This window comes from Papaver somniferum, chromosome 4, assembly GCF_003573695.1.
Source record: "Papaver somniferum cultivar HN1 chromosome 4, ASM357369v1, whole genome shotgun sequence".
Taxonomy (NCBI): Eukaryota; Viridiplantae; Streptophyta; class Magnoliopsida; order Ranunculales; family Papaveraceae; genus Papaver; species Papaver somniferum.
Genome location: NC_039361.1, coordinates 1,301,410 through 1,312,242, shown reverse-complemented (window position 1 = coordinate 1,312,242; position 10,833 = coordinate 1,301,410). Strand labels below are relative to the sequence as shown.

The 10,833-nt window shown below is 37.1% G+C and overlaps 2 protein-coding genes across 3 annotated transcripts; both read left to right on the top strand.

Moving 5' to 3' along the window:
* Positions 1-204: 204 nt before the first annotated feature.
* Positions 205-2,459, top strand: LOC113273406. 2 transcript variants are annotated; one of them, XM_026523134.1, is made up of 5 exons: positions 205-487; positions 811-877; positions 1,741-1,789; positions 2,009-2,053; positions 2,153-2,459. In XM_026523134.1, exons 1-5 carry the CDS (start codon positions 263-265, stop codon positions 2,217-2,219), a joined length of 453 nt encoding a protein of 150 aa, XP_026378919.1. In that variant the 5' UTR covers positions 205-262; the 3' UTR covers positions 2,220-2,459. The 2 variants fall into 2 exon arrangements, with proteins under 2 accessions (XP_026378919.1, XP_026378918.1); XM_026523133.1 differs by having other exon boundaries at positions 2,150-2,459.
* Positions 2,460-5,234: 2,775 nt separating this feature from the next.
* On the top strand, positions 5,235-7,085 carry LOC113274553 (UV-B-induced protein At3g17800, chloroplastic-like). The gene is made up of 3 exons (XM_026523925.1): positions 5,235-5,538; positions 5,633-5,919; positions 6,042-7,085. Exons 1-3 carry the CDS (start codon positions 5,401-5,403, stop codon positions 6,865-6,867), a joined length of 1,251 nt encoding a protein of 416 aa, XP_026379710.1. The 5' UTR covers positions 5,235-5,400; the 3' UTR covers positions 6,868-7,085.
* Positions 7,086-10,833: the final 3,748 nt, after the last annotated feature.

Below are 10,833 nucleotides of genomic sequence, written 5' to 3'. Positions count from 1 at the left end.
ATCAAATGTTAGGAAGAACATCACTAACCCAACATTAAATGGCTCTACTCAAAATATTGTAAGGGTTCCTAACTCTCAAAGTTAGTCTTTAGAATACATTTAACTTACAAAAAAAAAAATATAAAAATAATAAAGCGTTTTGTTTGAAAGTGAACATTTAATATGCAAACGTTTATTTGTCTAATATGCAAACGTTTGCAAATAATTACAGATTTTAAGTCCAACTGTACATATTTCAGTCAGGAAAGGTATTTTTGATATAATGGAAGAAACCCTAGAAAATCCTGAAATGAACGCATCTCCTCCTAAACCTGAAACCCTATCGAATTCCCAACAACAAGAAGAAGAGAATACAAGTGAAGAATCAAAACCGCTGTTTGATAAAAATGAAATTTTCAAAGCTCTAGAAATTGTGGAGAAAGATTCAATGGCTATTGCTGAAACATATGTATCTCTTTTCTCTTCGCTTCGTTTGATTCTATCCGAGGTATGTATCCGATTACAATTTCTCAGTAAGAAATTTCTATCGAATTTTTTAGGTTAAATCAGCTGATCATAACTGCTATCTAGGTTAAATTTCCATCACATTGGAAGATTATATTGATTGATTTGTGTCAAATTGGGTGAAATTGGGATTACTGAAAACTCATATAGTGGGATTAGGTTACCTTGATTTGGGGACTGGAAAGAGAATACCGAGGAGGAGAAGAAATTTTTCTTTGATCATGGCACAGTGTTCTTGAGTCTCTGGAAGAACTCTTTATCTAATATGTGCATTGTTGATGAGTATGAATTTTTGTAATTTTGTAGGTTACTAGCAGTTCGGTTGACCACATGTGTTGTTTTAGTGATGCTGCTGGCCGCGTACAAGAATCTGGTGAGGTAGCAAATTCGTTTAAATTATGAGAAATTGTGCTTGTGCCTTTATGCAAGTCTTTTTTTCTTACATGAAGCTCCAGTTTACTATTCGTGAGGAGATTAAGCTTATTTTTATTGGATCATACCACTATCATTATTCAACACAACATCTGTCAGAATCTCTAGTTTTACTTGATAGACATGGGATTTTGGTTTTTATTTCACATTCCAATGTATTCAATTCACAGCACAACACTTTACATGTAATAAGTAGCTGAATAATTCGTCGAAACATAATTCAAAAGATTTGATCACTCTGTTTACTCTAAAGAAAAAAGGAGAGTCGAAGCTTAATTCTGGCAATCATTATTTTGAAATCGTTACAAGTGTAAACTTGATTTCTTTAGGAAAATTTATAGTGGCTTGGTTTTGCTGTATTGCCACTTTAAATCTGCGGAGGTGAGCTTTCTGAACAGTTGTCATCAGCTTAACAGCTTGAGTCTACCCATTAAATGTTGTAACTTAGCAAAAATGCTTCTTTATTATTATGGAGTCTGCGATAATAACAGTCCAGACTACCAATCATTGTTACCTTACATCTACAATATTCTATGTATACTAGTTACTATCTTTGTATGTGTACATTGTCTTTATAATTTCATGAATGGGGTAAAGCTAGGGACTGATGGCGAGAACCTAAATTGCATAACACAGTATGTCGGTGGAACTCAAGTTATGCTAGTTTCCTAAACTTATGATTGTTCTTATGTACATTCTTCTAGAAACAGTGGGTCTTCCATCTTCCAACTATGGCTCTTGTTACAGTGATGTTTTATTTTGCATATCTTTGTTTGATTTTTGCTTCCGTATTCTCTTTTGCAGCACTTGATGCAGCAACCAAGGGAAATCGGTACATAAATTCCTGTCTCAGGTGTGTTTTAAGATCCCAACATCTCATGATACTGATTTAAAAGTCTGTGAGTACAGAATCATTGGAGGAACCAAAGTAGTGTCTAGCTTCCTACTCCTATGGTTTGAATGTGCATAGTTTTAGCAGAAAATTCTGTGAGGCTTATGGCAAGCTAGCCTTTTCAATCTCAATGAGAATATGTCATGTTTATCAAATAAGATGTTTTGCTCTCTGCTGCAGATTAAACGAGGAAATGAAAAGCATTGACAGCCTTGCTCTTCAATTGTATCCTTTCAAATCTATCTTTTCTCTCCTTACAAATTTACATACATAATAAATGTCCTTCGAGTCTCTCTTTATTGGACTTCTTAACACCTGTAGAAGAAAAATTCTGAGGAAGAATGTTGATACACTGGACTCAGCAGTGACCAAGCTTGTCCGATTTCCATGACCATGGCTTCTGCGCACATGTTGAAGCCTCTCGCCTCAGCAGCAAATTTGCTTCACTGGTTAAACTGCTTTTTCAGGAGTTCCTCAATTAGTCTGACTCTTGTATATCGTATTGCTTAGACTCTGATCCGATACATTACTAGCACATTGCTTTGGGGATCATAATAACTCTTGTATATTGTATGGGGTTTTCCCAAGACAAATGAAGCAATGTATTAACCACTCTGTTTCTCCGTCTTCATTTAAAGTTGTAAAGCAGCAAAGAAATTGGCTTAACCACACGCCTGGTCCTACTTCTAGTTTGTGGTACTCAGTCTCTGGTTTGTTTCCCAACACGTTCTCTAGACTCTATGCCAACAGATCTATATTGTTTCGCAGCAGTTGGTGCAGCGCAGCCTGTGTTACCATTCTCAGTGTGGCTTCAATCTGCAGCGTCTTCTGTAGGTCCTGTGTACGTGCATTCTTGGTCTTCTGTAGGTCCTGTGTGCCTGCGTTCTTGGTTGACTGATTTCTATGGTTCCCTTGATTGATTATAGTTATTGGCAGTTTGGCTGACCACATGGGCTCTAATTTAGTTATTCAGTGGTCTAACTGGTGCCATATGTGGCACTGTGTTTGACATCCATCCCTAGAGACAGCTCCCAGCCGCATCATTCTCTCATGTTCAAAGATACTATCAAAATCTCTGTATGCAGAAGAAGATTCCAGGTACTTGAAAGGGAGCCGAGGAAATCCACACACTTATTCCCAAATGTAAACCAAAACGTGTGTGTGTGTGAGGCTGTGAACTAAGTTGCGTAGCGTGTCCGGTTTTGTAATTGCATATGGAGCTTTCAACTTGGAATGAAGTGCAACTCATCATGGAGTTGGCTGAATTTAGACCAGTAATATCATTCTGTGTTTGTCAGATCTTTACCGCATTAGTCCAAGAGACTAACTAGTAAGCGACGAAAACTTATGGGTCCATGTTACAAATACCAAACTAACCTTCTCCATTTAACATTAAGATAACACATGCGAATCGCCGTCGAAGTGTTTACCTACCGATCAACGCCAAGTAATAATCACATCAGATGCCTAAAGTAGCCCTCCATGGAGGAGTTGTTTGTTGGTACCCCTGCTCCTCATAGCTATCGTCTTTCTTTCCATCGGTTATGTTTTCGTCTTGGATGCTCGTGCGAGTACTACAGCATTGTTGACTTCTGCCAACGTCGTTTCTGTTCTTGAACCAAATACATACGGTTCAACAGCCATAACGAAGAGTAAACTACTCTTACAGGATAATAAAATTACTACGAATATTCTTGCGCTGCTTCACTTGGCTAATGACTTATTTGTTTGTATTGCATATTTGGTTATGGTCTATGATATGAACATCATAATTAGGGTTTCGATCATTTCGTTATGTGTCATCGGAGTGGCAGCGGGAAATTTCTTGGAGCTAACTGCTCAAAATATCATGTATTATGAGTGCACAAGGTATGATAATCAAGTGCTTGGCAAAAGAATTTCTGATGACATTCAAATGATAGGTAAAGATAATCGTGTGGAAGCCGATAAGTCGGAGGTTTAAGTGATCTGTTTGGAATGTTATCAACTGCTAGGAATGTTACTAGGCAATTTGAAGTTACAAACACTATTTTCTGCTTGTTTTATGCTGTTGGTTTCATATACATGCATCCTACATTGTAGTGTGGAATTAATGCTTACTGTTTTGGGTTTTGCTTATTTCCAACAAACTGTTTTTTGTTGGTGTCGAAATGCAAAATGGTGAGTCTATCTATGTAGTTGGCAGTGTTTATGTTACAAAATATTTTATGTTAATTACATCGAATTTGGCTAACTATCTGTTAGTTCCATTTTTTTATCATTAACCTACCATTGCATCATTACGGATTGTTGTTCCTACTCGGAAAGGTTTATCCAGATTTTGACTTAACGACTGTCAGTGGGTACAGTATAGACGTGTTCGTCGCTGTGATGAATGCATTAGCATTACCATATCTTGAACCCTTGGTCTCCTGGAAATCAGTTTAGAAATTTCAGAAGTATGCTTTTCAGGATTTATACAATCTCTAAGTGTCGATGCCAGCATAATGGTGTTCATTTTCCTTACTAAAATGTAATGCTTTGTATCTTTAGCTTCACGTGGAATCTGTTCATGTTTAGGATGTTTCGTCGCTCTATTCTAAATTAACTGATTTCTGAAATGGGCGGGCTAACCCGTGAACCCGCGGGTTAAACCCGTTACGGGCACGGATTGAAGAAATGACAACCGTGAAGAATTTCAACCCGCGGGTTTCAACCCGTATTAACCCGAACCCGTGGAACCCGCAACGGGCAAGCCCCGGCCCGCCCGTTTGCCAGCTCTAGTTGGAAATGATTTCGAATTTTTCCAGCATTATAAAATCGCAAAAATAAAATTAAAAAAATGTCTAACTATTGCTCCAAACTTATGTAGTCGATTTCGGTCATTTCGGCCGAAATTTCGGATTTCGGTCCAAGAAGACACGATTTTGTTAATTTCGGTCGGACGAAATCTTTGCGAAAATTTCGGCCGGAAACGCGTTTTTCGGTCGGAATTGATTTGTCTTGGTCGGATTTTTTTTTTCTTTTTAAATTGAGTGGACTAATCTCACGTACAAAAATTAAAAAGATTAATTCACTCACTAGTATTATTGCTTGTTGTTGTGTTTGAATTTCTTGAGCTAAAATTATTATTTGGTGTTGATGATGAGGAAGGTTAACAACCAGATTTACTAATACTATGTTTCTTTTAAGTGATTATCGATACGAGGATATAAAATATGAAACCGAGATTTTACCGAGATTTTAAAAAGGAATTTCCCCGAGACAAAGTTGTACCAGTATCTCGGTGTCGACCGAGACAATCCGAAATCGACTAGCTTGCTACAAACAAAATAATTCTAAAAAAAAGGTAAAACCGTAAATAAACAAAACTTTAGGGGCCATCACAACCCTCCTTTCCATTATAAGCCATCATCATTTACTCTTCAATCCCAACCACCACCACCACAAGAACAGCAAGAAAAAAGCCATCTTCTCTCTTCTCTCTCTGTAATCTATCACCCCAAAACCACCGCAGACGATTCCATTTGATCCCTCAAAACCCTAATTTCATCCCATCAAAGACCCAAATCTCAATCTTTCTGGTGCAGTAGATGGAATCAATCGTATCCTCTTCATCTTCCTCCGTCTTTTCTACAAATTTCCCTTCCAAATCATCATCATCAACACAAAGACGGCCGGGATTCATCTCTGTATCTACTAATTTCCGGTCACCAAATGGATTAATCAAGGTAATCAAAGTTATCCAATCAATTTCACAAAAACTTTTTGTTTCTAGGGTTTATGTTTTTGGAGATTGACCTTTGTTTTGTTTTTTAATTACAGCATCGCCCTTTGATTTCTGTACCAAAACAATCTCAGAGGAGCAGCAGAAGGAGGTATTCTGTTGTGGTTAGAGCATCATCTGGTTCTGGTTCTTCATCTTCACCACTTGGTCCACTTGAGTTGGAATCACCAGTTGGGAAATTCTTATCAGAGATCTTGATTAGTCATCCTCATCTTCTTCCTGCTGCTGTTGACAAACAGCTTGAACAGTTACAGACTGATCGCGATGCACAGAAACAGATTGCAGATCCTTCGGCAGCTTCTGCGACGGACCTTGTTTTGTACAAGTGAGTTAACATTTTCATTCCTGTTCTTGATAATTGTTTGATTGAGTTAGTTAGGGTCTATGTAGTTGTTAAATTGGAGAGTACTACTACATGTATCTTATTTGTTATGCATGATTTTATAGGAGAATTGCTGAGGTGAAGGCAGATGATAGACGAAAGGCGCTTGAAGAGATTTTGTATGCATTGGTTGTTCAGAAATTCATGGATGCTAATGTTTCATTGATACCTAATGTTGCACCCTCAACAACTGACCCGTCTGGTCGAGTTGATAATTGGCCTGTTCAAGAGGAGAGACACCAACAACTCCACTCCAGTGAAGCTTTTGAGATGATAGAAAACCATCTTGCTTTAATTCTGGGAAATCGATTGGGGGAATCGAATTCAGTTGCGCAGATTAGTAAAGTTAGAGTTGGACAAGTTTATGCTGCTTCAGTTATGTATGGGTATTTTTTGAAAAGGGTTGATCAGCGATTTCAGCTCGAGAAGAATATGAAATTACTTCCACCAGGATTGGATAGAGATGATAGTGTTATTGGTAAGGCTGTGGCTGATGACTTCAAGCAATCTATTGGCAGTGATGAAGAACCCAAGACTCATCCTGAGGCTCCTTCTTGGTCTGGTAACCCAGGAGGGGGATTTGGACATGGAATGAAAGCTTCTCGTTTGAGAAACTATGTGATGTCGTTTGATCCAGAGTCACTGCAGAAATACGCAACTATTAGATCAAAAGAGGCTGTGAGCATCATTGAGAAGCACACAGAAGCATTGTTTGGGAGACCTGACATTGTCATTACTCCTCAGGGGACTATTGATTCTTCAAAAGACGAACTTATCACAATAAGCTTTGGTGGACTGAAAAGACTTGTTTTGGAAGCTGTAACATTCGGTTCTTTTCTTTGGGATGTGGAGAGCTATGTTGATTCAAGGTACCATTTTGTTATGAATTAGTACCTTTGTTCATTAAACTGCTCTATAGAAAAGTTTGCTAGAAGGAGCCTAATAGAGGCCGGGAAGAAAAACTGACTCAGAATTGGACTCTTTCGATTCTAATAAATGAATGTAAATGTTTAAATAAAGCTTGTGTTACTGATTGTTCTGCACGGTGTTTTTAAAGTTGCTTGAACAGAGTTAGTAGTTAGCATTTATGAATTTTCTTCTTCTTCGAGCTTATTGGCGTGATACTCAGATTTGTCTGAGTATAATTCTGTGTCTTTTTAGTTTTTTGTTATACTTTTACTTTGTACACTTGGAAATCATCTTTTTGTTGGCCGGCGGTCATTCAAGTTCTAACTTCAAAATATATTTATCAGATTGCATTTGAATATGATAGATGTGGAATTTAGGTTCACATTAGGATACGGACACAACTCTCTTGAAGTTTATATTTGTGCATTTGTAGACATGGAATTAGTTTTGGTTTCATAGTGAAACAATTGAATTGCTCAATTTAGTATTAGTTCAACTCTGGCAATCATTTTCCTGGGTGAATAAGCTGTCTGTGGTTATAAATTATACTCCCTCCGTCCAAGTTTACTTGCTTAATTTGGATTTTGTAAAAACATGAAAGAAATTCAAATTACTTCCACATACACTATCGATCTTTCAAACTCAAATTACTTCCACATACACCGTCGATCTTTCAAATTGTTTGTTCAATATACTAGTTTTCATATCCTTGTTTTTGTTTCTTTCTTGATAATTAAATTTTTTTAGGGATATTTAGATTTTGGGTCCCAACTTTGTGACCAGGTTTGAGTTTGGATCTTGAGAAAATTTTAATTAGAGTTTGGGTCCTGGACCATAATTGACCGTCTTGACAGTTACCTTAGCTGGTTAAATATGGAAAAGACCGACTGAAATTTCGATTTCAATTTATATACCAACTTTGCCATTTTCTTTATCTTCATTTTATATCAATGGCAGCGACCACCATTGCCCCTCATCTTCTTCAACTTGCCATAAATCTCTTCAATTGAACCATTTATTCGGGAAACACAAACTAGAGACAATATAATTGACTTAAATCCAAGGTATCTTAAAATAGTTTGGTTTCCCTAGCTTGGTTTCAATTTTGGCAGAGAAAAGATTGATATGTTGTTGTTTTAGGTGATTAATGATGGTGATTGATGAGTGATTTAGAGTTTATGTATTATTATTAGTGTTGGGTAGTTGCCGCATCTAGGGAAGGAAATATAACAAAGGTCAGAAGAACAAACTAATCGCATCTCTGCCAACATCAATTTACGCCCAACAAGTGTATGAAGAAATTCTGAAAAGAAATCTCCTTTATGACGACAGTCCAACTGTTGGAGTTGATGGGTCTATTCGAACGATGATGATGGTATTGCTAATTGATGTTGGCGGTGGTAATTGATATCTTTAGTGGTGGGTCGGAGGATGATCAGTAGGAAAGTTCAAAGTGTTTGCTTTGAGCAAATACAAGATCAACGTGTAATGAAAAAAGATTTTTATGAATAAAAAGTAAATGAAGAAGAAGATGTAGAAATTACTTATATATAAATAAATATAAATTTGTTAAAATTAGATAACGGTAAAAACGGTCAATTACGGTCCAAGACCCAAACTCTAAATAAGAAATGAAACTAACAACTAGACATTTGAACAAGAGCAGAGAATTATCTAATTTTTAATATGAAATTCTCCGTAACTGATACAAAACAGTCTTAAGTATTAAAATAAAAATATTAAACCGTTAACTAAAAGATAGTTGTATGGAGGATGAGTTCTACGTATCTTTGCAAGCCGGGTTTGTTCCTATGACCCTTCTTTGCTTCTTGTATTTCAATTTTCTCCAACATTTGAGTATCTATATATTTTCCTTTAAAAGTAGTTTCTGTAGTTTTACTTATTTGGCGAATTGGTTTTTGTTTAGATTTTCTTTGTTTTTCTTTTCTATTCCCTTTGATCATCACTTAAATAATAGGATTAGGAACATTATTAGCATGGGAAACGAATTCGGTTTTGGAATGGATTTATCATGTTGTTTATTTTTTTGAAAATTAACTTGCATTAAAACTAGATAATCAGGCTAGAAGCCTGTTTAGCATTGTAGCGTACAAAAGCATTAACATCTTGAAATAGCTCCTTCCACTCAAAGTTTGAGAGATTGGCGGAATAGTTTGAGGCTATCTCATGAAGCTTTGGCAACCAATCTTGCCTTAGGGAAACACAGTTAAACATACGAAAATAAGCGAGATAATTTACATATTCATCAATCATTACATTGTTGCTTCTAGCTTGGTGGTTCTTCCATTTCTTTGTCAGGTCAGTCATCAGCTTTTTGTTCTTCATTTGGATAGTACAGGTTCGTTCCTTTCTTTGTTGTGCCCATATCATGCTCGCAAGTGCCCCCCAAAAGCTGCCTTCCTCCTCTGTTGCTACTCGACAGGTGATGATTCTGGTGTCTGTGCTTTGGTGTTCTTCATCTGCAATGATCACAATAACAAGGGAGCAATTTTGGTGAGAGTTGTGGAAGCAATGTACCACATAGGTTTTTTCCTGCCTTGCTATTCTTATTTGCATATTCTGAAGTTGTGTATCGGTGGGGTTTCTGTTGTGAGTGTAGGTGGTGGTGTTTGGGTATGCATAGCTCAGATGTCGGTTGATGAGGAAAATTGTTGTTTCGGGTTTGACCAGCACATTCCTAAAACTCTTATCACACCTATGTTTCCAAATAAGCCAACATATAGTCGCTTCCCTCCTACGAACTGTAACCCTTTCTATACCTGTGATTGATGTATTGGAGAACCAGTCATCTACCCTTCCGGTGAAAGTGGTAGAGTTTTTACCCGGGCCTCTACATCCTAGACCAAACCTTACAACTTTGCCATACGAACAGTGGAGAAAGAGATGGGAGGTAGTTTCATCATTGTTGCCACAGAAAACACAAGCCGGGGAAAGATGTGGCATTCTTGTATGTAACTTTGACATCACAGGCAGAATATCAGTGTAGAATTTCCATATGAACACTTGTATTCTTGGGAGAACTTCTAGTTTCCAGATTTTATTCCATATGGGATTTTGAACAGGTTTGACAATGATTCTATTTGCTTCCTGAATTAGCAAATTATACACCGACTGAACTGTGAGAGTTCCTGTCATTGTGTGAGGCCAGGTGAGTTTATCCTGATGGGTACTAGTAGTTGTGAGATCTACAGTTTGTATGTTTTGGACTGTTTGGGAGTGAAACAATTGTTTAGGTAGTCATTATTCCAAGTTCTTGTATCCTTGTCAAAAACCTCACTTACTAGTCTAAGTGTGTTTGTTATGATAGGATATGTTTGCTCCTTAGTGAGCAGATTTGGGTTGTCCAGCGGGTACCAATGATGCTTCCAGAGATTGATTGTGTCTCCATTTCCTACACTCCATATGCTCCATTTTTTGATTATTTCTAACCCTTGGTTGAAACCTTTCCACAACCAGGATGAGTTAGATTTCATTTTCTCTATGATTAACGGGGAAATTCCTCTGAAATACTTTGCTTCCATCACCTTGGCCCATGGTCACGGTTTTGAATCATACGCCAAACTGTTTTCGTTATGAGAGCTTTATTAAAAATTGCATAATTTTTGAAAGGGGAAATTAGGCTCAGGCCCAACCCATGGATAACCCATAATATGAGGCCCTTAATTAAAAAAAGTTTAAATCTAGGCCCCGAGTTTTTAAAAGACCTTGATACCCTTATGCATATTGTCAAGCCCATAATTAAATAAAATTTAAATCTAGGCCCAAAATTATTAAATCTAGGCCCGAAATTATTAAAATACAGTGCGAAGGTGTAAACAGAAGTTACACATGCATATGGCATGTGTAACCAGAAGTTACACATCCTTATGATATGTGTAATGCAAAGTTACACTTGTATATATATGCAAATAAATAGACATCAAAAAA